We start from the raw sequence: 26,068 nt of genomic DNA on the forward strand, positions 1-26,068 counted from the left end.
ATGCTATATTGCTTGTATTGACCAAAGGTACTTCTCATACAACAGCAAATTGTGGGCTGCGTCTCTTAAGTTTAGGTTGCAAAAATAGAACATGATTGATTACCATTTGGGTTCTTTACGCCAGCCTTATTCTTGGTTGAATTCAGTGGATAGTTAGCTCAAAGAAAATAATACAGGGCTTAGAAGTAGAGTAAAAGAAAAACACAAACGTTTCCAGTGCCAAGTTTTGTGAGTCAAGTGAAAACGCTTTGGTGTTTGCTCAAACACAGTTATGTAGTCTAGGTATCTCAAAGATAACCAGCTATTTTAAAAAGAATCACAAGGAAACATAATTAAGTCTGAATGTCAAAATAACTGTAAAGAGACAAACTGAGAGTCCCTTTTTTGCCCTCAATAGTTAGAGTAATACATTTCTAGAAGATGAAATTACATGGCATAAAAGATAGAAAATCATTACCTTTAAGCAATAAGGGCATGAAAGGGATTTTTGGTGGCTTCATCTTTTTGAATGCATCTCTGTAGGCTTTGTGATTTAGGGAAGGATCCTGCCGAACCAAGCAGATTACAAAGAGAAAGAAAAATCAATGTGCTATAGAAACAATTCTAAATCCACTTTTGCTATACAATTTGAACATGACTTAGATATAGAGAGATTCCTCCTAAGAACAAAGTAGATAAAGGTTTCCTAGGAGAATAAACTCACTAAATTAGGGCTGGAAATCTAGGCAATGAATGAAACTCAAGTTATTGGTTTACAATAAAGGGAAATGACCACAAATGAGAGACATCTTTTGATTGCCCTATTATTTTCCTCAAAGAGCTCCTTTAAGTACAGTTTCCTCTGCATAATATATGTCATGAGTTAACCCAAAGTCTCCTGTTAGATACACTACCAAGAAAATCTGTCCTTGTAACACACAGACAATGCAGAGAAAACAAGAGAATACTGTTTTATTGTACTCTAAAAAGAAACTATAATTTAAAAAAATCTCAATCTGAGAAATTGTAAAAAGGAGAAAAGGGAAAAAGAATAATGCATGAGACACTAATTGCATGCTAAATTAGTTATACTGATTAATTTTGTAGGCTTTGAAATGGACTATACTTAAAAGCCTGCCTTCTGAAAAATAACACTAAAAAGATTATTTTCACTACCTTTTTAGAAGGAGAGGAAGAAGCATTAACTGTCAACTTGCTTCCCTCCATAAGAAGCAAAACTAGTTTCATACACAAGTAAACTAGTCTAGGTAGGCTACCTGACACGGTAGAGTACAAATATCAACCACTGTAATGTAGAAAGAAACTAGACTCTAGCGATTATTTTGAAGAATAAGTCCCCTTTGGCTCAACTACTTACTGTTAAACTTTCAAGTTCAGAGAAAAGTTTCTTAAACTTCCCAGGGATTTTCTAAAAAACAAACACAAACAAAAAACAGAAGGTCACAGAAGATGGTTATTTTCAGAGGCGTCGAAGGGAGTTTTCATTACGTTATTTGTGCCACACTTCTGAACATAAATACCTCTATCATCTGTTCTACCCTGATTGCTTCTCATTATACAATTTTCATCATCCCTTTAATGTGATCTTCCTTAGGAATGCTGCTTAAAACAGCTTAAAATAACAGCCACATGATTCAGGAATCTAGTTGGTTAGACATTCCACATACTGGTGGTCCATTTAATAAAAACTTAGATTTCAGTTCCATACCCTACCTTTGACAAATGCTCTCATCTTCTTAATAGTCTTCCTGAGTGGGAAATAATTATGTTGGCTGACATTCTTAGCATAAATGATGTAATTTTATTTCACAGTATTGGGCTAAATAGCGAAGGGCCAGGAAGACCTTAAGTGACGAAGCCTGCACTTTAATGAGTGGAATCACTGAACTGAGGAGCCCAACCATAACACGTACCATGCAAAGTGACAGGGGATAGAAGCATAGGCCATCCTCCCAAATAAAAATTCAGGCCTAAGGAAGAAGGGCCTGGAATGTTCCAGCCTGCCTTTAACATGGCTAAGTAAAAAATTGGGTGCCTTTCAATATTGACTTAGTAATATTTGTGGTAAACAGCACACATTTAAAGGCAGCCTGAGTTTGAACTCTGACTCTGCCCTTTCTAGCTATGTGGTTTGGTGTGAGTCAGCAAGCTCTGGGATCTGTTTCTTCAGCTGAAGATGTAGAGACCACTCATGAAAAGTACACGGTCCTTCGCTGGTGCTTAACAAATACCAGCTATTAACACTAACAACAAAGCTTAAGAAGATATTTCTGGGATTTTCAGTTTCTTTTTTTGTTGGTTTGTTTTTTGAGGCGGAGTCTCGCTCTGTCGCCCAGGCTGGAGTGCAGTGGCCGGATCTCAGCTCACTGCAAGCTCCGCCTCCCGGGTTCACGCCATTCTCCTGAGTAGCTGGGACTACAGGCGCCCGCCACCTCGCCTGGCTAGTTTTTTGTATTTTTTAGTAGAGACGGGGTTTCACCATGTTAGCCGGGATGGTCTCGATCTCCTGACCTCGTGATCCGCCCGTCTTGGCCTCCCAAAGTGCTGGGATTACAGGCTTGAGCCACCGCGCCCGGCCAGGGATTTTCGGTTTCTAAAATGAATCAAAACAATGAGACAACTCCTACAATAATTAGACTTTTACATTATTTAGAGATAGATTTTTTTCAATGTGATAATTTTGGATCTGGACTCAGTTTATCACAGCAAACTGGTAGTTTAATCTGTTTGGAAACTACACACATACCCCCGCAACGAACAGAGGACAAATTAAATGAGAAGATACAAAATAGAGATATTTGCAACTGATTCCAGTCTTTCTTCTGAGCTGCCTACCTGAGTCTGTGGGACATCCCTCACAAATGTCCCAGTGGCACCTCAAATTCAACACATCCGAAGTTGAACTAAGTGATCTACTTCCAGAGGTCAGCCATGGAACAAATCTAGCCATGAGCTACTTTTAGGACGTCAAGTTTTATTGGATTGCTGCCACGCCCCTTCATTTGTGCACATGCTACAGCTGCTGTTTCACTCCAGTGGCCGAGTTGAGCAGCTGCAACTGAGACCATGTGGCCTGCACAGCCTAAACATTTCTCCTCGCTGGCCCTTTACCAAAGCAGTTTACTGACCTCTGATCTATTTCTTTAAACCTACTTCTTTTCCTGTATTATCTATTTGGAAGTGTGATCACTTTCCATTCACCCAGTCATCAGACCTGGAGACCTTGCGGTCACCTCTGCCTGAGATACCCATCCCCATACTCCAGTAACTCCCAGCTGGACCTGGAAGGTGCTGCAGCTTGAGGCTTCTCATTTGAATTTTCTCAGCTACCCAGCGGCAGAATGAGTCCCTCCTCTTGCTCTGCCCTGGTCCAAGACTTCTGTCACCGCAGGCACGCTCAGTTCTCATGTAGCCATCCCCTGTCTGCCATGGCACTGATGCACTGCCCTGCACGTAGCAGGCAGTCAGTGTGCAGATTAAACATAAGCTGGTTGAATCTAATTGAGTTATTTCTCCTCTCAATGTTTTCAAATCAGTTTCATTCAAGGTTTAATTCAAACTTGCTCCCCACTGACCCTTGCCAGCCGTTTGTTTTCCTCCTCCTCTAATGAACCATGGCATCTGTCACCTATCTCTTTCATCTTGCTTTGTGTGTGAAGGTCTTGTTTGCTGAAGCAGAGCAGGCAGGGCTTTCATTCCTTTTCTTTTGGGCCCCTTTAAGGAGCACTGACTCTGACCCTTGGGTCAGCACAGTGCATTCCTTCAGGGTACGATCCCTGACTGAAAGAAAGCAAATCCACAGGTTGCCCAGAGACCTATTCTGAGAAAAAGATAGCTGGCCTATCAGCTTTTCTCTTATAGGAGTCTGAGTAGGGAACCATGAAGAGAATGGCACAGTCAGTGATAGGAACTAAATCTGAGAGGACTGGGAGGGAGGCTGAGGAGACCACAGTGAGCCACGCGCAGGCTAGAGGCAGAGGCATCGTGCTTAAAGAGCAATGATGAAATGGTACATAGGGAGCTAGCCAGTCAGGAAGGAAAGGAGAGCGAAGGAAACAAAAGCCCAAGGAAGGAAGGTGAGGGGACCATGAGTGAGGCAGAGCCCTACACCTGTGTCTGGCTAAGTTTAGGGGCTCCCCAGTTTCAGGTCTTCCCACAGGAATGTCGCAGTCCACACGTGAGACCTCGTGCGAACTTGAGTGGATCTCTGCATCTCAGAACCCAAATAGCCTTCAGCGTGCAGAGCCAGGATGTGGGAGGTCTGACACTTTAGAACGTTTTGTGGATCCTCTTTAAGAAAAAGAATATAAAATTACTTTGCTTTCGCAAATTTTACAAAAATATGCATCATCCATGTGAACACATTGCCAGGGGCCCTGCAAGTGAGAGACCTTGAAGCTTAAACTCGTTAGCATCACAGCAAACGCACTTCTGAGCACACATCATCACGCAGGGAGTCTGCGGGGACCAGCCTGGAATGGGACCCGCACTCTCAGGCAGGACAGAGGAGAAGACTAATTCTAGCTGGGGAGCATGTTACCATTTTTATCTAGTTCGGACACATTATACAACCATTTAAAGACCATCTGATCAAAAAGATCCCTACCACCTTGACACATGACTTTTAAACATTTTTAGTTTAGTGGTACTTATCTCATTTAATCCATGTAAATCACTTTATTTCCATTTTATGTGCCCCCCACCATGGGACTCCAAGGCTCACCTCCCAGGTCTGTGACAGTCGACTGACAGAAGCAGTGTTGAGACCCATCACGATGGCAAAGAAAGAATTCAGGTTTCTCTGGGCTTTGCAGCTATAAAATAAGAGAGAGTAGAGGATACTTTGAGGAAACATTCTTTGCCCAGATAATCACAAAAGATACAGCTGAAAAGACTCTCCTAGGCCACAGAGCTCAGGAATTCTGCTCTACGGCCTACGTACCCCTTACTGCCCTTCAGTTGTCTCTAATGCCAAAGAAATGATTCCAAACACCGCAGCTCACCTTTACCTAAAGGAAAAGATCTGTGCTCTTGACACCCTCCTGATATTTCACAATATTCCTCCTTTTTAACCTATGTTGTGTGCATTTACAATTTCAACTGAGCACTCTTTTAAATTCATGTTTCTTTATATATGCCCCACTCTCCTTTTAACAGCTTACTAGTCCTGACTCCTTCATCAAAACACCTTTTTTCATGTTTTGACAGACAAGCCCTTCTCACCTCACAGGTCTAAGCTCCCCTTCCCATTAGATTGAGACACATCTTTGCTACCAACAAAATAGCTACTATAATATGTATATATTTTAAATATGGCATATATTAATGGGAATACTGTTCCACATTTCTCAGTTAAACAAGGAAATGAAATGTAAACTAAGATCACGTTGAGCTCCATTCGCTTCATGAGGCTATCCACTCTGCATAACATCAATCATGCCTAGAGACTTAACTGGTCAACATTCCACTAATTTCCAAAGCCAGCTAAGAGGGCTTGGAAAGGCAGGGGGAGCTCGGGATTTCAGGGCAGCCAGAACAGTCTGGGAATTCCAGGCACTCCTTCATCTGGAGAGCATTAGAAAACAGCCTCTCTGAGACAGGGCTTTAAAATAATAAAAAAATTACCCCAATTACCCTCCCTTGATCGTTTACTATGAAAAAATATGAAGTACTTAGCAGTAAGCAGAGTGTGTATCAGGGGCCTCGTGATGTTTATTTAGCTTCCCTCAGTTACCATCCCTTCTGACCTCTCCACCAATGTCTCACATGGAATCTGGGAATAGTGTAGATCCTGCCTGCTTCTTCAGTTAAATACCATGTTATGTTATATACTATGGATTATTTACTATCATCATTAACAGCTATGTAATATTTTATCAAAAGAGCATATTATAGAACTTATTCCTCTATTGTGGACAATGATTTTCAATTTTCCCTGTTACAAAGAATGCTGGAATAAATTTCTTGTATATACAACTTTTTACTGTATTTATGATTTTTTTCCCCATTACGTTAGACTTCCAGTCATTCCACGATTGGTCAAAAGCTGTGAAGACATTAAAGGTTCTCGATACATATTACGAACCGCTGTCCCCCAAAGCTATACCGATCCCCAGTTGTACACACAGTGTATGAGATCACCTAGTTCAGAATCAGGAGAATGAGCTGAGATGTGGAGTATGTAGGGAGACCCACAGCAGCTGTGCTCTGGCAGGCCCTGCCTAAACTGGCCTGCCCAGAGCTGGCCTCCCAGGTTAGGTACTGGCTGAGTCCAGCTGCACACGGCTCCAAGCAAGGAAGGCTCAGGCCTGGGGTCATTCTAGAAGTTCCATCCCCAGGAACAGTGCAACCTGGAAAGGCCGTGCTGCCTCCACACCTCATGCCGAAGGTTATCTGGGGTGGGCACACATCTTGCGGGCACCTTGCTGCTGAGCCTCCATTGGGCATGGTCTGTCCCTCTCATGGTCCTCCTGTTCAGCTTTTGGCTCTGCCAGCAGTTCCTTAGTAAGTGTGAGGCCCCGTACCTTCATCCAAGCGACCCCTTATGTGCTTTTTTGCCAACTTTCTCCTGGGTAGACCCCGCTTGGTATATTCCATGAATAAACTAAAACAAGATACCTCCCAGTCTGTGATTGGGAAACCTACCTGCATTTGAGAATCATTGCTTTCACATGGTGACTCCCCTTCCTCCTGCTCTTCACTTCCCTCATTTTACTTTTTCTGACTCTTCACAACCCTGAACGTTCCCACCAGCTAGAACAGACTTGAGTTAGTGCCATCTCCTGAGTTGATGTTCTGAAATACCAGGCTCCTCTGCAGAGGCTCTTGTGGTCAGTAAGAACTGCTCCATCCCCTGCGGGAAGCTCCTCAGTGGGAAGTCTCTCTTACCCTTGGGTCCCTTCACCTGAGGATATGATGGAGGCCCCACTGCTTATGCAATCCCTGCTAGACAGCAGGTCCCTTAAGGCTAGAGTACATGTCTAATCTTTTTTATATTCTGCCCATCACCCAGGTGCCTAGTACACAGCAAGCCTTTTAAACAGTATTTGCTGAAGCAGAAAACAAGAACTTGTTGGGAAATGGTTTTAACATTATTCATTATAAAGATGTCTATTATTCTACTTTTTATTCAGCTTAATCTATCTAAGTGAAATCTTAGAATTCCCATCTTTTTTTATCTTTTAGCTCCCCATGAACAATTTTCCTGGCCCATATAGCTTTCTTTCTTTGTCATATTTTAAGGAAAAAAAAAAACCCACAAAAACACACATACAACTAACATCTAAATCTGTTAAGAAAAAAAGGAATTAATACAGACACCATTTCTGGAGAAGACAAATTGATACAGTGCAAATATGAGACACCATTCCAGGCTGGAATCCTCTGTGAGTGAGGGTCATTCATTCCATGATAAGAACAGACTGTCTGACACTAAACATTCCAGTTCAGCAAACACTCCTTTTGTCTTTGTGTGAGGAAATAAAATCCACTCAATCCACAGAGGTGGGGGATGGGGATGGTGAGAAGGAGGGGAAACATGAATATGCAAATAGGATGCCTCAGGCAGGAAAAACACTTCATGATTGTGGAAATGACTATTTTCCCTTGGTTATTCCTACTAGCATGATTATAGGGAATTTAACTTTATTTTCTGTTGGCATTCGGTTCTATGGGCTAGGGATAGAGACCAGTATCATAAAGCATTCAAGAGCATGGGCCATATGGAGAAGATGTGAATATACCCTGAGGACAGATATAATCTTATAGTGGGAACTGAGCTGGGTGGTGTCATCTTACTCCTTGGAACATTAATTTCCCACTTATTCACGTAATTAGCATTCATAAGAAAGCGTTTTACCCAAAAAAGCCTCACCTTTAGGAATTTTACAAGCCATTTTGGAACACAATGGCCAAATTTTTTAAAAACAGCATTCACCATAAAAGCAGTCAATAAGATTTAGGCATATCTTGTTTTCTATCCTTCCATGCCCAGTCACACAAAATACCAGGTCAGGAACCTCCATGGTCTCTTGCCTAAGAAAAATTATCCTACTCTTGGGGTCTCTATGCTATAGTTCAGTGTGCTAGTTTCAGACCAACCTTCCTGAAGGATAACTCTGATCATAACAGGCTCCTGCCCAAAAACTTAAAAAAAAATCCCTTCTCCCTTCTCAATTCAGTTCAAACCCTTCAATCTGAAATTCAAGATCTTTTACAATTTGGTCCCATCTGTCTTTGCAGATCATTCTCCCACAATTTCCTTACAAATCCCCCTCCACTCTTAATCAGTCTCTGACCACAGGCTCTGCTTCATTGTCTCCACTGAATCGACCTCCCACAGACAGTGTGCTCTTTTGAATTCCTACCTGTCACTTCCCACCCAGAATTCAAACAGATGCAAAGACAACTTCCTTCACCAATGTTTTCCTCATCCTGCTTCCCAAACCCTTGGGGTATGAGCTCTCACTCCTCTAAAGCCCTCAACAGACTTAGATCTTCTTCTAGGGCATTCCTCCATTCTATTTTGCACAGGAGCCAGCTGAGGTATAGAATTACCCACCGACACACTGCAAGCCTCACAAAGGCAGGAACTGTGTGTAGACTCAGTCTGATTTCCCCACACTACCTTGTACACATCTGTACATATAAGTGATCGATATATACTTTCTGAATATGCTGCATTGACATGTACTTGAAAACTGTTTGATATAAAAACTACTTTGGAAGACAAAGGAGAAATAAAACTGGAAGCCCAGGAAGTAAAAGGAGCTGGCGAAGATTTTGATTCATGCTCCCTGCTTCTGCTGGGGAGCTGTCCAAAGAACAGACTCTTGATATGAATCTGATATTTTAAGAGATGCTCCTAGCAAGTTACTAAAATTTCATTCAATATTTACTGAGTCATTGCTATTTACCAACTTCTGTACCATGCACCCAGGTATAATGATTGACAAGAAATATCCCCTGTTCTTTGAAAGCGAACATAGCCTAATGAAGAAATCCTATATAAACAGATAAATTGAATAAATATAATAAGTTTCCATAAGGTAAAAAGTATATGTGTGCGAGGGGAAGTAGAGGCAGTAGTGGAAGTAGTACCCCTGCATTTGAAAATCAGGGGTAACTTCAGGAAGGAAGTAATACTTGACTGAGGTCTTGAAGAACGGCAGCAATTTGCTGAATGCCAGTGGCCATTCTTGGCAAAGCCGACAAGTATTCACACTTGGAAGATGGTGCTCATGGGAGAGACAGACATTTAGAGTGGCTAGAGCATGGGGTGCACCCGGGGGTGAGGCTCAGGGGGTGGGGTCAGCCAGTGCAGGGCCTTTGAATGAACGAGTTCTCAAAAGTTCATACTGTGGGCCTCAAGGAGCAATGAACGGGTCCTACAATGCACCTGACGTGCAATGATTCCCACTTCTGCACATCATCATGTCCTTTTTTCTAGCCTCCTGTAGCTCACCCAGGCACCCTGTAGTTCAGCTGCACGATGAAGGATGTGTGTACTGCCTGCTTATTAGTGCTGAGGCAGAGGGCATAGTGCTTCTGTCTGATATTTTGACATTTACTTTAAGGTATAAATACTTGAAATGCAAAGACATAAATATTCAAAAATGGACCTTTTCAGCCATTTGGTCATTTAACTCCATATTACATGTTTATATCCCAATCCTTATCACCATAAGACAAAAAGAAAAACAATGTGCTCTCTCAAGGAGACTAGAGGAATGGCACTTCTCACACTAGAAACTTACTGAGCCGCAATTTTGATGAATTTTTTCACCAGCTGCACTCGCTTGCCCAGCTGGCTGCAGAGGAGAATCTCCGTGGCCACCCAGAGCTGGACCTCATTGCATCTCTGGAGCAGAAGGCTGAGGTTTGCAGTGTGTTCCCCACTTCCCTGTCTGCTGAATGTGAAGTAGATCAGCTCTTGCTGAAAGAAAATGTATTCATGCCAGGGTTTATTTATAGCAAAGTATAGTTGATACAAAATTCGGTCAAATTTTAAGAGCTACTTCAGGTAGTCCCTCCCATATTATTAATATGCTAACGGAGAATATGGCGAACAGTAATATATTAAATTCAAAACGACTCAGTTTTAGAGGTGCCTCATTCAATAATGTTTTTTGTGATTTTTGTGTTTTATATAAGTGATTTTTCAGAATGTAAGGAAGACATCTTTATATACAAATCTAAGATATTCTGAAATTTAAATCATAGTATAAATGGAATCCCCAAATTTCCGAACCTTGTCCTGTTGAAAAATTCAAGTGAAAATGAACACTAGTACTACTAGTATTTGTTAAGGTGCACATCAGACCCTCACAGGTCTGTTCTCTAAGACAGTGGTCCTCAAATTTTAGTGTGAATCAGGATCACCTGGAGGACTGCTGAAGCACAGATTGCCGGATCCCACCCCTAGAACCTCTGATCCTGCAGGGGTGTGGTGGGGCCGGAAATGTGCATTTCTAACAAGTACCCAAGTCCCGCTGATGATGCTGGTCTGAGTATCTGCTCTTTAAAAACCACTGATGTAAAACATTGTCAAACCATAAATGGAAAGAGAATGAGATTAGGGCAAGGTCTAATAATTTATGAAAGCAAACAAGACCAGTAACTATTTATATAGATGGATCATGTGCAAAGCAATAGATTTGTTTTTAAATGTGTATGTGTGCGTGTGTGTGTGTTTTACAGAGGTAATCTACATTCTTCCACTGCATAAGCAGGGATATATCCTAGTCTACTAACATTTCCAAAGACACAAGTCATTTAGCCTGAAGGAATTCACTACTTGCTCACATTCTGATCACAATATTGAAATCTGTTTAATGAGAAAATACGAGGACATTTGGGTCTCTAAATTGGGAGTGAGGTTCCTTCTTTAGAAGGAAAGGCCACTTCAGAATGAAAAATTTTACTACATGGCAAAACAAATGCAACATATGGTTGCAGAGGCCTCTACCATTTTTCATCTCTTGATTCCCGTGAGCGTTTCCTCTGGCCAAATGTACTCAAGAATTGTCGGTAGCATTTTGCTCCCAATCTATTGTTTTAAACATGTCATAATCTGTCCTTAAGTGAAAAATTGATGGACATAAAAACTTGAAATATATCTAAAATATTCAATAAAGTACTTTAAATCTTACAATGCAGTCTAAACTTGTAGAATGTTCTTAAGTTAAAAGATGCATATGTGTGTACATAAATAAATATGAATATGATTCTTGTACAACTATCATAAACTTCATGGAAAAAATAAACCTATCAATATCAAAGGCAAAATGGTTAATCAACCCCATTAGAGCCTCATCTCCAAATACACATATGTATATTTTTACACGTGAAATATAGCATATTTATACATTACACAAGCATATGCTCACACTTGGAACAAATAAAAGCATGCTTGCATATTCTGATTTTTTTAGACTTGAGTCAGTCTTTCAATATATTTAAAGTCCCCAAGTATCTTTTGGACCATGTTATTCTAGTATAATTTCATCACCGCATGCACTGATATTCTGCACAAAGAATTCACAGTTAAAACAGCATTTGTATTTTATCTTTTCACTCCTCACGTACCTCGTGAATTGAATTGAATAGACTCCAATCAAAATTCATTAATTCCAGAGCAAGATCCCAAGTGTTCATTCCCAAAATCCTCATCGACCTTTGCTGTGATTCCTCATTTTCTGCAAACGGGTTCTAAACCGACAGAAGCAAAAAGATCCTCAGTAATTCCCAAATGTTTTGCACTGCATTGGCTGGCTGTAGAAAGGCACTAGAAACCCAGATTAGCAAAGTAATCTTTTCTGAGTGCACTTAATATTTTCCCTGGTCTGTTCGCCTTCGGTGAGTTACAGCCAATTTAGGAAACGGTCTTGGAAATAGTAGAACGTGATCAATGATACTTCAGTGAGTTCGCCCGCTCCTCCCCCATCTCTCTCCCCCGCCCCCACGTGCACACATGCACGCACAAATCTGATTATAAAACACTGCCCTGGCAGACAGCATAATGAAAGCGAAAGCCCCGAAATCACTTTGGCTTCTGGTAAGAATTAATGTGCCAGCAGGGTTAGTATAAAAACAAACAAAAGAAATGTCATGGTGCACTTCAATAAAGACAGACATGGCGTTTACAGGAAATATGTTTAGCAAGTCTCATCCCAGACACACATTTACACATTTTATTAAAATGCCTATGGAAAGTAAAAAAACAAATTTAACATGAAATAAAAATTATTTCATTTATATCCCATGGTGGATTATTATTTTAAGCATCAACCACTTTCCCTATGTAAATAGGGCCTAACCACTATGAGGCTGGTAACAGTATTTCCTTAAGATATGGCATAAAAGTATTAGATGCCATCACAACTTTCAATCTATTTCACCACTAAAGTTATTAAAAAGATTATTTGGCATGTTTCCAAAATAGTTGATGTTTTCTAATGAAAATATAAATTCTCCCATTTGAAGGGTTAGATTTGAATAATAACTTTAAAACAAACAGAAGGAACCTTGCAACAATAAATGGCATAGTAGGATAAAGGGAATATTCCAGCTGGCAAATATTAATCCATATTTCTAAACTGAAAAATAAATTATTTGCATTTTAGAAGTTTTACATTGATGAAAAGTTTACCAATTTTTTTTTTTTTTTTTTAAACCTAGGCCGGGCACAGTGGCTCAAGCTTGTAATCCCAGCACTTTGGGAGGCCGAGACGGGTGGATCATGAGGTCAGGAGATCGAGACCATCCTGGCTAACACGGTGAAACCCCGTCTCTACTAAAAAAAAGTACAAAAAAACTAGCCGGGCGAGGTGGCGGGCGCCTGTAGTCCCAGCTACTCGGGAGGCTGAGGCAGGAGAATGGCGTGAACCCCGGAGGCGGAGCTTGCAGTGAGCCCAGATCGTGTCACTGCACTCCAGCCTGGGCGACAGAGCGAGACTCCATCTCAAAAAAAAAAAAAAAAAAAAAAAAACCTAATGACTGAAGATCTTCACAGAGCTTTCCCACAGACTCAGTCCTCTCAGCAGCAGGTCAAGGTTCACTTTGTCTCTGTATCCCCAGCGCAGGACACAGTGTGCTGCTCAGAAAGCAATGACCAAATGAACCGCTAACAAATTTTGAGGTGTTGAGGTGGAGGAAAAGCTGAGGTTTCTCAGGGATCGGTCTGGATAGGCTAAGACCAGACAGACTCTACTGCTGACTTTCAAAGAAAGACCCAGAGTGAGGAAGTAACACACATACCTGCTTAATAATTTAGAGGTGTCAGGAAATTTCTCCTTGTTTTTTTGTGCCCATTTTCTCCCTAATTGGGTCCCTTACCCAACTTGAGTTATTAACTCTAGTTATTCAAGGTTGAATAACTCTATTTATTCAAGGTTGTCCATTGCCCTTGCCAAGGAACATTAAATTTTTCTATCTCATTCCTTCAGTGCTCTAATTCCTGTTTTCTAAGAAGATTAATCTACGTGAAAGTGATAGTAGGTACTGGTGTTTTCATCTGTTATTCTTCCCTCACAATGTTAGATTTTAACTGACATCTTTTGGTGATGAAATATCTAAACCTATGATTCCAATAGGACACTTTTAGGTGGTGTGGGGAGTTGGCGGGGGAAGCTTTTGAGGTAGGATGGAGTCTGGCTTCTCTTGGAACATATTTCACAGCACCTATTTATTCCATCAAGGCATTGCCGAGGCCTGCCTTCTTTTCTGAATGTGGCCCTGGACAGTGGTAGATTGAGCCATGGGGATGCACAGGAGGGAGCTGCCTGAGAAGGCCACGTATGGGTGGCAGAGGATGAGTGGAAGATATTCAGAGTGGAAGTTTCCTCTACACAACAAGCCCCACAGTAGCTACATGTCAGATCATCCTCCTTCATGGGGAGCGGTAAAATCAATCTCATTTTTACTAAAAAATGCTGCACAGCACCCAGTTGGTTATGTTTCACTGACAGAATTACACAGGACTTGTGGCCTGCTGAAGGACAGCACAGGAAAGGTCCAAGTAAGGCATGTACAAATGAAAGGAACGCGCAGGGGCTTCAGAGTCAAACATATAATTGCATTTAAAAATCGAAGGACTCTCCCTTACTTGGCTGTATGAAGCTAGAGTGGTTACTCAGCCTCTCTCCTGGGGTTACTAGAAGTGTTAAATGAGATACCGTATGTAAATTACTCAGTACACACAGATCTAGTAATAAGTGATTAACATTATCATGGTAGCTTAATATCCTGCAGACAATGTTACATAAAATGTCTTTCCAGTAGACATATATCTGGACATAAAACTATTATCAGTAGTTTGGGTTAGCCTACATGGTATGCAGGTTTCTCAATTACACATACAACAGGAGCCAGTGAGAAAGACTCACCCCAGCGATGGCTCCATGAAGAGATGGGGACTCTGAGTTTCAGACACAATCGCAATCTGCTAGAGCCCACTTTTTCTAGATGACAGATCTGAAGCCTGGTCCTGCTATTCAGAAACCAACCCCAGGACTGAAGTCTTTAGGAACCACAGCAGCAATGAAATCATCCACTTAGGCATAAGTGTTCTTAAATTTTGGACTGAAAGTAACTTAAAGTGCGCGTTCTACATTTCTCCAGACTCTTTCTCTTCAGTGGCAGCTGATGCCCCTTCACCATGACCTCGTTCTACACACAGAAGGCAGATCATCCATGCTTTTCTTCAAGGGAATGGAACCAGGTGTACCAAACGTACTGAAACAAAGGTCTCTTTCTCCTTAAATCCACCTAGGATGCATTTCTCAGCCTCATCTCCATATACTCACCGAAAAAGAAGAAATGAAATTAAAATTCGATGGGAGAAGGAGTCACTTGTCTCAAATCCCTTATTTCAGGGGCTCAGAAAGGGTTTCACTTAGGCAGGGTTTAGCATTCCTCAAGTGGGAGTGGATTGAATTGAATTGCTTGACCCCTTTTTGATTTGTAAAAGTACTGTTACTTGGGAATTACATCATTGGATAAGGGAAGAAATAATTTAATTTTTTAACATTCATTATAAACACATAAAAATTATGCTTTGAGTCTGACATTTATGTGGTGTGTGTGTTCCGAATAGCAGGACCATTCCTTTTTTTCCTTTTTTTTTAGACAAAGTCCTACCCTGTCACCCAGGCTGGAGTGCAATGATGAGATCACAACTCACTGCAGCCTCGACCTCTTGGGCTCAAGAGATCCTCCCACCTCAGCACACACCTAGGGACAGCAGGTGTGTACTACTATGCCCAGCTAATTTTTAAATTTTTTTGTAGAGACAGGGTCTCAAACTTCTAAGCTGGTCTCAAACTTCTGAGCTCAAGCCATCTTCCTGCCTTGGCCTCCCAAAGTGCTCGGATTACAGGTATGAGCTACCTCACCTGGCCTGTTTGTTTCAAATACAAGGCTGAAGGTCCTTACCAAAGTGTCCGCCAGGTCTTTCCGATAGACATATATCCGACCAGATGCCTCGAGGGATTTGGAGATGACTAAGTCATTCGGCTGAAGTTCATGCTTTCCTTTATTTGGAAAAAAAAAAAAAAAGGAATAATCAGAAATATAAGAGTAGCAGCAGTAGGCCTACACAGTACACTTAAGTGAAACTGCCAAAGAAAAATACTTAAAAGTAAATAGAACTTAAAGTGGATTAATTCAGTTCTGCACACTCTATACAGTGACAACAGTGGCATCACGAACAGCTCTCACTGCTCAGTGGCCAGAAAGTGGAGTCCTCTTGAAGTTCTTTCCTATAACATTTAGTCATTGTTTGGAACATAGAACAGTTGAAGAGAAAAAGTAAAATTTACTCATCTAAGATAACAATACCATGTTAACACTGGTTACATTTAGGTCTATTTTTGTTCTGATTTTTATATAACTATGTGTATATATACACACACAAATTGCATTGATTTGCAATGATTTATGCATATGCATTTGTAATTATTGTGGATACACATATACATTTGCAATTATTCCATAATTTTATATTCTGATATTCTTATAAGCACTTTATCCACTTAACAAAATTATTTACATATGTCATATTTAATTGGTTATATAATAGTTCATTATACCATCATTTAATCTTTCCTCTATTGTTGAACATTTAATGGTTAATTTTTTTGGTCATATAAATTAGATGGCATGATGTATGTTAAGTACTGGCACGGGGCCTGGCACATAACTGGGGTTTGGTAGATGGGATCTATTATTATATCAGCCATAATATATATTGCTGAAGTCAACATCTTTATGTTTAAATCTTTGTCTGCTTATAAATGATTTTCTTAAGACGGACTCCCAGTATTAGAATTACTAGGTCAAAGGGAATGAAAATTTTTTAAGTTTTTGATACAAGCTACCAAATCGTTTCTGATTTTTATTTTTTAAAAAAGACAATATATTTTCCTAAAAAATAGGTATAAAACTTGCACACTGACCAACACTGATCATTACTTTTTTTTTTGAGATGGAGTTGCGCTCTGTCACCCAGGCTGGAGAGCACTCATGCGATCTCAGCTCACTGCAACCTCTGCTTTCTGGGTTCAAGCAATTCTCCCACCTCAACCTCCCAAGTAGCTGAGATTACAGGTGCCTGCTACCACGTCTGGCTAATTTTGTATTTTCAGTAGAGATGGAGTTTCACCATGTTGTCTAGGCTGACCGTGAACTCCTGACCTCAAGTGATCCACCTGCCTTGGCCTCCCAGAGTGCTGGGATTATAGGCATGAGCCACCGCGCCCAGCCTGGTCAATACTTTTGGTAAGTTTACTATTTTGCTAATACAAAAAGTAGATTCTCTGTTTACTTTGTGTTTCTTAACTAGTAGGTTGAATATTTTTCATATATTCCTCTTCTATCTTATTTCTCTTGATGAAAATTATTCCTATCCTTTGACCATTTTCTACCACAGTTGGAGCCCTCTTAAAACATAATAGCTTTCTTCCTAGAAAATGCCCTTCTCCTAACTACAAAATGCATATGGGAGTAGACTAAAGCCATATTAAAGTTTATTTCACTGTGACACAATCAACTTCTCCTAAGGTAGCTGTTCGGTTATCCAGCATGATTGGGAAATGCAATATTCCATATGCCTTTTCTAGATAATTGACCCAAATGCAAAGTGTTGTTTTGAACATTTCTGTTTAATACACAGTACACAAATAATAATCTAATATATTCTTTATGGCCCAGCATTATAAAGATCCACAGTACTATAATGTTGGGCTGGTGACATGTATAGTGGATGGTGTCACACGGCCGGGTTCTGAAGTTTCATCTCCTGGGTTCCATCTGCTCCTTCTTTGTTCAGCTATAATTTCCTGCAGCCCTTTCTGTGCCTATGTATACCTTAAATCTGAATGTATGAGAGCCATTCACACTTTATAGAATAAAATGTCATAACTTTCTGATAGCATTTTTCTATTTGCTGAGAAATATTTTTCCCCTTATTTTCAGGTTTGTCACTATACTATGAAAGATTAAAACTGATAGAATTTTAACCTCTGAATAACTGGGTAGTTTATTGTTACTACATACATATAACTACCCTGGGTAAAAAACAGCTAAAAACCTACCAAAGCTATGAGAATGATACTACTGTTCCTTTTTAAAAATCCATAAAACCTCCAACATCTCTGACATCTTAAAACTTTTTTTTGACAAAAATAAAGAAAAAATTCACCATTTCTTTTTGAAGTAGCACTAAAATATAATTTATTAAAAATGATGTAATTAGAACAAGGAATGCATTAAGCTCTTGAGTTTGTTTTCTTCGTTAAAACATTATTGTTTGGGGGATAAAAAGATGCAGGAAGAAAGGTTCCCTACAGACAAAAAAAAAAAAAAGGTAGAGGATGGAAAATAATGGCACATTGCCAAATCTGTGGGATAATTCAAGAGATATGCTGATATTTCTAGTGATGATTAGCAATGGGTCTATACACATTACAACGCTATTGCCCATCCTGATGAATCTAATTTAATAGAGTGTGAAAATGGTATTTCACAGCCACCAAATAGATATTGGGCAGTGAAAGAGCCGTTCATTAATTGCCAGCTTCTCATGAGGCCCTGGGTTGACTCTCAGTCAGCTCCCAAAGGAGACGGGTCTCAGTTTTCCTGCAAAGTTCATTCAGCTCTTCCTTCTCTGGCACCTTCTGTCTGAATGGGGACCCCAGGATCACTCTCTGTAATGGTACTACCTTGAGAGGCAGATGCTCAAGCTTAATACCGCTTAATTAAGCAGTATTGATAAAGCTTAATACTGTTTAAAATCTTGTTATATTTTTGGTCACTTGAAAATTAAATACACATTTATCATACCTATTTGAAATACATTATCAAAAATCGAACTACTTTCTGATTAAAATTCATTTAGCCCATATGTTTCTCAAATTCTTTTTTCTAGATCATCTTTTGCTAAGATATACAATTAGAGCCCTGGTTGGGGGGGGGCGGGGGGGGATTCTTATGTATTAGGCCCAGGGAGAAGGGCTTCATTTGCATATGTAATCAGCCAGCTTGTAGGACCATTTTACCTGCCTGTGAGCAACAAAGCCATAGGAACAAGATACTTTACCCTCAAGTATATTCTGATACTCATTTCCCAACTGGAGAATGATAACAAAGGGTAAACAGGAATGCAGTTTATCTGCTCCCCTCCCCCGCCCGCATCTGGTTGATTAGTCCACACAGTGCTCACGTCTTTCAACTACTGATGCTAAGTCACTTTCTTTGTATTTTTTCTCAGGGTTAAGCAGATACTAAATAAAGATTGCAAACCAAAAAAGGAGGCCAGCAACACAGATCTGACAGGCTCCAGTGAAAACGAAGGGGTCTGTTCAAACCTCACAGATCAATAGTGTCAGCTTGTAATCTGTGTGATCTTATTCAAAACAGACAATAAACCATTCTCTGAGGATAAATAAGGCCCAACAGAAGGAGAAGCTGTAACCAGGCCTCACTTCCCACGTCCACCTTAAGGAATATTGCTGTGTGAGCTTTCAGCTTATTGTACAGTTTGTCTTTCAATAGGGAGTCTTTAACTATTAAACTGTCAGCCCTCAATAGGACTGGTTCAAGGCCATCTTTCCTTTTTTTCCCCCCTAAAGTAATTTCACTCTTTAGCAATTTCCCAAGTTAATTTAAATAGGAAAATAGAAGGCTTATCTAGAGTACAAAATATGAAAAGCTTTATAATGTATTTCAAAACACTGGCATGCCTCTCTATTCAGTTCTTGGGGAGGAAATTCAGTATCCCACAGTACCCAACTGTTGTCATGGAAACACTTCTGGTAGGCAGCTTCTTATTGTTACTGTGGTCATCCAGCTGCGGGTCCAGAAGGGAGGAGCTGCACTTTTACCCTACAAAAATGCCAACTCCCTCCTTTTGAAGGAGATCAGTGAAATATTAATATTCAAGGGTAGAAAACAACTTACCTCCAGAGAATGTGATGGCCACCAGAGCCAGATCCTCTTCGGCATACTGGATCTTTTCTGCCACGAATTTTAGGATCTCTTGGGCTGTACTGGAAACTTTTGCCTTCACACTGACATAGGAGTGCTCTGTTATATACACGTGGCAGAAAACTGCACAAGTGAAAAGAATTGTTTGGAAACAGAACAGTGACTTTTCCAAATCAAGACACCTTGATCAACTTTTCTATATCAACCCACCTTGCTATTCTCTTCAGTATAACACATATAGAGTTAGATTTTTTATATATGCACATGAGCGCCTGAAGGTATATGTCTATGAATGTGTGCTTGCAAACACATGAAACTCAGATGTTATAAAGCTAGTCAACAAGCACAAGTAGTATTTAATCTTTTCATTCTGTAATGAGAGATCCGAGTCATACAAGTGTGTACTCATTGTGGAAACCATCTGACCATCATACAGTGGAATCTGTGGTGCACAGACTGTATTTTTAAATCCCTTCTTTGACAGTTGCCGAGATCTCCCAAAGCTGCATATTAAAGTGTCTAATTCATAAATTTTTCCTTTACACTCCATTTCAGGACAATCTCCGTGGCCCAATCAAGAACACCGTATTTTGCTATTAGAATTCTCATAAGTTTATCTAAAAATCTGTCATCTGCTTTGGTTTTTGAGTTCAGCTTTCTCAATCATTTAAGAATGACTCCATTTCTCCCATCAAGGTAGTGATGAATTTAGTTTCCAAATGGAGGTCACATTTCTAGCCTTTTTAATTTCCTTTTTTATTGTCTGTGGTGCTAATAATTATTACTAGGACATTATCACTGTCAGGGTGAATGGGTCCTGAAAAATGTTTTCTTTATGATATTAATAGCAGAAGCTGTTTTAATAGCAATGGAAGTAACTGACACATTGCCTCTTATATCAGCTACTATAAATGTATAAAATGTACGAGCTTCTTTCCAGTAGACAGAAGGACAATAATATACTTAGATATTCTACTCTTTGGTGTTGCAAAAAAAATTGAGAGTGAAGCTTCTGAAGAAATTTTATATGCAGTTTAAATGTCACCACAAAAATAAACCCAGGAATGTTTTCATAGAAATACAACTGAAGCAAAAGTCTAACTATGAGTTTATATGTATAGAACCTGAAAGTAAACACACCACCAGGAGACACTTGACATACTTGGTTTGGTTGGGTATCTCACTAAAACAATAGCATGTAACAAATAGTTGTTTTGTATTTTGCCAACAGACTAGTGAGAGAGAAAAAGGCTTTCCTCCTTCCATAGAAAGATGGAATTTTTAAGCAAGGCAAAATCTGTCTGTAAACTACTATATATGGGGTAAGTTTACATCTTGCTAAATAAACTGATAAACAAAAAGAGGCTGGGGGCCTTGAAATACTTTGCCTTTTTGCAGCTTAGCTTGGAAAACTATATGATGAAACTTCAAGACAAATGGGCAAGGAAGGTCAGTAACAAAGGAATTAGCAAGTTAGATAATTTTGTTTTCTCTTTCACTTGGTACGGATGACACTTAATATGAGTCAACAGAACCATCTATCAGCAGCATTATATACAAACACTATCTAAAGGAATAAGCATCCTTGTGGCTTCTTTTACAAGTTCCAGAAATTGGGCAAATATTAAATGATCACACTCAGAATTTCAGCATATGAAGAAAGATGAGTCAAAATAGAGAGTCTGTGAGTCACAATTGCATTAAAATTTTAATTTGCTGTGTTTTCCAGCTCTGCACTTGACTCAACCTCTAGCTAAAAGGAGAAAACCATTGTTAACATTTCTTGTTCCTCTTTAAAACATTAACATAGAAAAGCACTTCAGCATCTTCAGGGTTCTAAAAAGGTGTTTCCCCTTGTGTTGGATGAACAGCCCTCTTCAGGGGAAGCCATGAGCCTCTTCCACAAAAATAAGCAGTGACTGAGGACACAGCAGATGGGCGGCACTGCCCACACAGCCTGACCTTGCAGGAGCTTCTACTGTACAGCCTTCTCTTCATTATTCTCTCTAAGAGTTTCCTCTCATGGACTGAGTCATGGACTGACTCAGCCCAAATCTGCACATTGACTTTGGTGATCCTTCCAGTTAGTCATAGGCAATGGGCTGATGAAGGCAGGGAGAAGATGGTTCTAGGAGAAAATGTTGAGTTTCCTGTTCATTTTTACCTCTTCTCAAAAATGCAAGGAGGCTCTAGGCATTGTCTCCTTTCCTTGCTTCCCAAATTATAAGCATCCTTGGTGCTTGGGACAGTATTATGTGACCTAAGAAAACTATAATGCTCAAAGAAAGAAAAGAAAAACATGCTGTTTGATGCTAACATGCTTATCTGAGGGCTGACAGCTAGAAATGAAGGTTAGTCAGGCTGATACGCCAATGTGGGAGAAAAATGGTGGCTAACTGCTACCTACCCCCAAACCCTCACTTCAAACCATACTCACTTTCCTCCGTTTCAGTCACAGTTCCTCTATGCTGGAGCCAGTTCTCCTTAAGACTGAATTGGTGGAAAAGGGCTTTATTCTGTGAGATTGGAGAAAGAGAACAATGAATGAATGCATTCCTGCCCTTTGGAAAACCATAGCTGTTTACAACATGTTCCAAAAGAGCCAGCCAATTTTTTTTTTAAATGTGAAATCCACCCATCCAATCTTAGAGAAATAAACTGGGAGTCGCCCCAACTAATGCAAATGGTGGTGGAGATTCTGAGCAATCCGATGGGCCTGGGCTAAGGCCAGCAGCAGGCCAAACGTCCTTATATTTATTCCCTGCAACATGACTTTTCACATCTGGCTATTACAAACATCCATAGTCTCCTGAGATAAACATCATTTCCCCATTCCAACATGAATCTATAAGGTATAGTTATCACAATCTGATCCTCTGCTATTACATTTTTCACAGAAGCAACTTTGAGATGGTTTCAATACCTCTGCTATAGTACAATGACTTTCCTAAGGGACACAGGCATACTGTTCATTATGATTATCCACCTGATATAGCTGTGTCTCCAAAACTTGTGCTTGATATCTCAGTCCATATTTCCCCCTTATCAAACTGGACTGAGAACACATTCCCACTTGCTACCTTCTCTTTCTGTTGTATTAAAAGTGCAAATATTTTCCTTATAAGACTTCTTTCCTCTTAGAGTCAAGATTCCTCCTACCTGGATTTTTTTTTTTTGACATAAACATCTTAAAATTCAAATTTATATCACTCCAGGGACAGCAGGAAGCCCTGAGACTCTAAAATGCACCACAAAATCAGCAGAACGTCAAAAAGTCAAGGATACACAGCTAAAATCGGATCTGCACCAGCACAGGAATAACTAAAGCAAAGCAGGAAAGCGCAGGGAAGCTGCAACCCTAGGCGCCCCGCCTTGTCGGGTTCCGCTCGAGGCAGTATTCATTTTAATTTTGAAACACGCCAAGGGAGGCAAGGCAAGGTCTCCAAACCAGATCACCTAATTTTAGGTATAGAAGCATCTGCTTACCTTTTTTTGTGGTGAATATTCATCCACAGTGCTGAAAGGAAAAATGCCAAGAAGTCAGTCTTTGTCCCAAACCCAGAATAATGCAGTTATTGTTATGGAAGACTAATTTTCCAGCACTAGGCAGAGGATTTTGCTTTTTAAAAAAGATAAAATACAGTATTCATTAATTCACTATGTACAACACACTTGACATTGGGCTCTGAATTTCCAATGAGCCAGGAAGTAAAGAAGTTATGGATTCAACAGATGTATTTTGCCTTCTACCCACAGAAAGTGAAGCTCAGAAGTGAGGGAGGAACTGGATCTGCTCAGTCCATGGGAACTCAGTCCGCACAAATGAGGATTTAAAAAAACTGCAATATTCAGTCCATAGACATAAGTTTTCTCATACAGTGATAGTGATAGATTTTAGGTGAAATTACTGCTATTTAGATAGCTAAGTCATTCAGCAAAGGCACATCTTTTCCAGGATGTGTCTCTGTGTGGTGGAACTGGGAACACTCTGTCCATCTCTGATCATCTCCACAGATTCCCACCTTCAAGTGCCCTCTGAATGCCACCTCCACTTACAAAGGAGCCAGTACCGGGGCCAATTTCATACATCATTAGGTGAACTATAAATTAAAGGTATGAGTCTTACTCTCAGAAAGGAACATTTTCTCCTCTATTTGTGTACTGGGGCTAGAGAAAAAAAAGTCACGAGTTTTACATTTAGGGCTTGAATCTTATTCTAGAATCTAAAGCTATTTCATAATCTTATAAAAATAGGCAAGAATCATTTCTTTTCTTTTTTTTTTTTTTTTTGAGACATAGTCTAACTCTCTCACCCAGGCTAGAGTGCCGTGGCGTGATCACTGTTCACTGCAGTCTTGACCTCCAGGGCTCAAGTGATCCTCCTGCCTCAGCCTCCCAAGTAGCTGGAACTACAGGCATGTACCACCATGCCCAGCTAAGTTTCTATTTTTGGTAGAGGTGGGGTCTCACTATGTTGTCCAGGGTGGTCTTAAACTCCTAAACTCTTGGACACAAGTGATTCTCCCACCTCCACCTCCCAAAGTGCTGGGATTACAGGTGTGAGTCACTGTGCCAACCAAGAATCATTTCTTTATGTCATTTTCTTATTTTATTCTATTATTTACCATTTTTGTGTAGGTTTTTAAAATGGAATGTATTAAATTTCCATTAATGTATTTGATGAAATATGTTCACATGTATTAAACCATGAATTAAAGTTTCCCAGCTATAACAGGTCTGCCTCATAGCACAGAGCAACTTCCATATGGGGGATTATTTTGATGACAAGGTTGTCCTTTTTTTCCTTGTTTGATTTCATTTATTAGTTCATATTTTCATATAAGTCTTAGGCTATGGAAACTTAACATAATGTAGACTGTCATAAAAGAAGACCACCAACATTTACAAGATTCATCTCTAAGGTACTGTGTTAACTTGCACTTTACTTTCAAATCTCCCAATGTAAGATTTCGATGATTGAGGACTAAAGTATACACACGGTTTGCTACCTAAGATTAATTTATACAGATGTTTCACTTGCAATGAGGTCTCCCTTTACTAAAACTAAGTCAAGCTTTAAATCACAAATCAGTCATCTGAAAGGCTTGAATTAACACTTTCCATGAGAGGTGCAATTTGTGACTGTTGAAATCGTAACAGAAGCTTTTCACAACTTGATAATAAATGTGCTTTATGTTTATGAAATATACACTGTAAATCAGAAACAAGTTTTCCTTTTAGATGAACTCTGTGGCTAAATCTGAAAACTGAATGACTTGATGTTTTCTTTACCAAAATGAGTAAGGGGACTTAATGGTAATATCACTAATAGTAAAGTTGGGTGTTGCCAATCTGAAAGATTAATGACAGATACCTAGGGGACCCTTAGACATGCCAAGAGTCATTGAGTAAATGGCTCTTTAAAATCTTTCTAAATTGATAAAGAAACCTCAGGGAACCCATAAAATTGAGCTTTTAAAATGCTCCACAGGCTGGGTGTGGTGACTCACACCTGTAATCCCAGTACTTTGGGAGGCTGAGGCAGGCGAATCACCTGAGGTTGGGAGTTCAAGACCAGCCTGGCCAACATAATGAAACCCCATCTCTACTAAAAATACAAAAAAGTAGCCAGGTGTGGTGGTACATGTCTGTAATCCCAGCTACTCAGGAGGCTAAGACATGAAAATTGCTCAAACCCAGGAGGTGGAGGTTGCAGTGAGCCAAGATCACGTTGCTGTATTCCAGCCTGAGCAGCAGAGTGACTATATCCCAAAAAATAAAATAAAATAAAATGTTCCACAACTCCCTGAGACCTATTTATTAAACTTTTCCTCCCTATTTCATAGAGATAGTTACAAGCCCCAAAATGACAAGTTACATAGACTTTTAAAATTAAGTAATAATTTACTAATTGTTTTTATGCACCCGGTTGTTATGGCCCAGGCTGTTTTTACTATACAAAACGGGGTTAAAACAATAGTCAACGAGCTGAATTCCGTGTTCTTTCATTTTGAGTTATAAGAACAAAACACACAATTTACTACTAGAAAAGCTAGGGCATCAAGATGAATATGAGTCAAAATGTTCAAAATCAACTTTTATGTATAAGGCATTCCAAATTCTATCATATTTGCTGCTGTCTTCTTTCATTAACCATAATTAGGAAAATGAAATACTTACTGACGACGGTGCATTCCAAGTATCTTTTGAAATTCTTTCAATTCTTTTTCAAGTATTGGATATTCATAAACGTCATCCAGTACATTCCTATATATGGTCTGGAGAAAAAAGGCAAATGACAGCTGAGTGGTTGAATGCCCATTCTGTAGGGATTAAGACTCATACCATGGCTATCCTAACAGAGGAAATAAGGAGGGATCCAGGACAACGCGCGGGTTTCACCAGGTGCCAATGAGATCCAGAGTGGGATCATAACTCGTAGCTTCTCTGTCAACTGCCATGGCTCTCTATCTGCTTTCAGGGCCATAGGTAGAAATTCTGGAAAGAGAACTCTAGAGATCTCTGGCTAGCTGGCTACTAGAGATTTCCATGCCCATTCTATATCTTAAAAAATGATAGGCCAGGC

The 26,068-nt window shown here is 39.9% G+C and overlaps 1 protein-coding gene across 2 annotated transcripts in view; it reads right to left on the minus strand.

Moving 5' to 3' along the window:
- The window catches only part of RAPGEF5 (Rap guanine nucleotide exchange factor 5), a 240,670-nt gene that overhangs the window by 17,236 nt on the left and 197,366 nt on the right, over positions 1-26,068 (minus strand). For both annotated transcript variants that reach the window (XM_021935958.2, XM_031665317.1), the window contains 10 exons: positions 25,663-25,760; positions 22,969-22,999; positions 21,920-21,998; positions 19,456-19,605; positions 15,433-15,530; positions 11,587-11,709; positions 9,756-9,934; positions 4,724-4,814; positions 1,358-1,408; positions 458-545 (listed from right to left, as the gene is read on the minus strand). In XM_021935958.2, the coding sequence (XP_021791650.2) occupies positions 458-545; positions 1,358-1,408; positions 4,724-4,814; positions 9,756-9,934; positions 11,587-11,709; positions 15,433-15,530; positions 19,456-19,605; positions 21,920-21,998; positions 22,969-22,999; positions 25,663-25,760 (988 nt within the window). The remainder of the gene's footprint in view (positions 1-457; positions 546-1,357; positions 1,409-4,723; positions 4,815-9,755; positions 9,935-11,586; positions 11,710-15,432; positions 15,531-19,455; positions 19,606-21,919; positions 21,999-22,968; positions 23,000-25,662; positions 25,761-26,068) is intronic.

The sequence above is a fragment of the Papio anubis genome, chromosome 4 (genome assembly GCF_008728515.1).
Source record: "Papio anubis isolate 15944 chromosome 4, Panubis1.0, whole genome shotgun sequence".
NCBI lineage: Eukaryota > Metazoa > Chordata > Mammalia > Primates > Cercopithecidae > Papio > Papio anubis.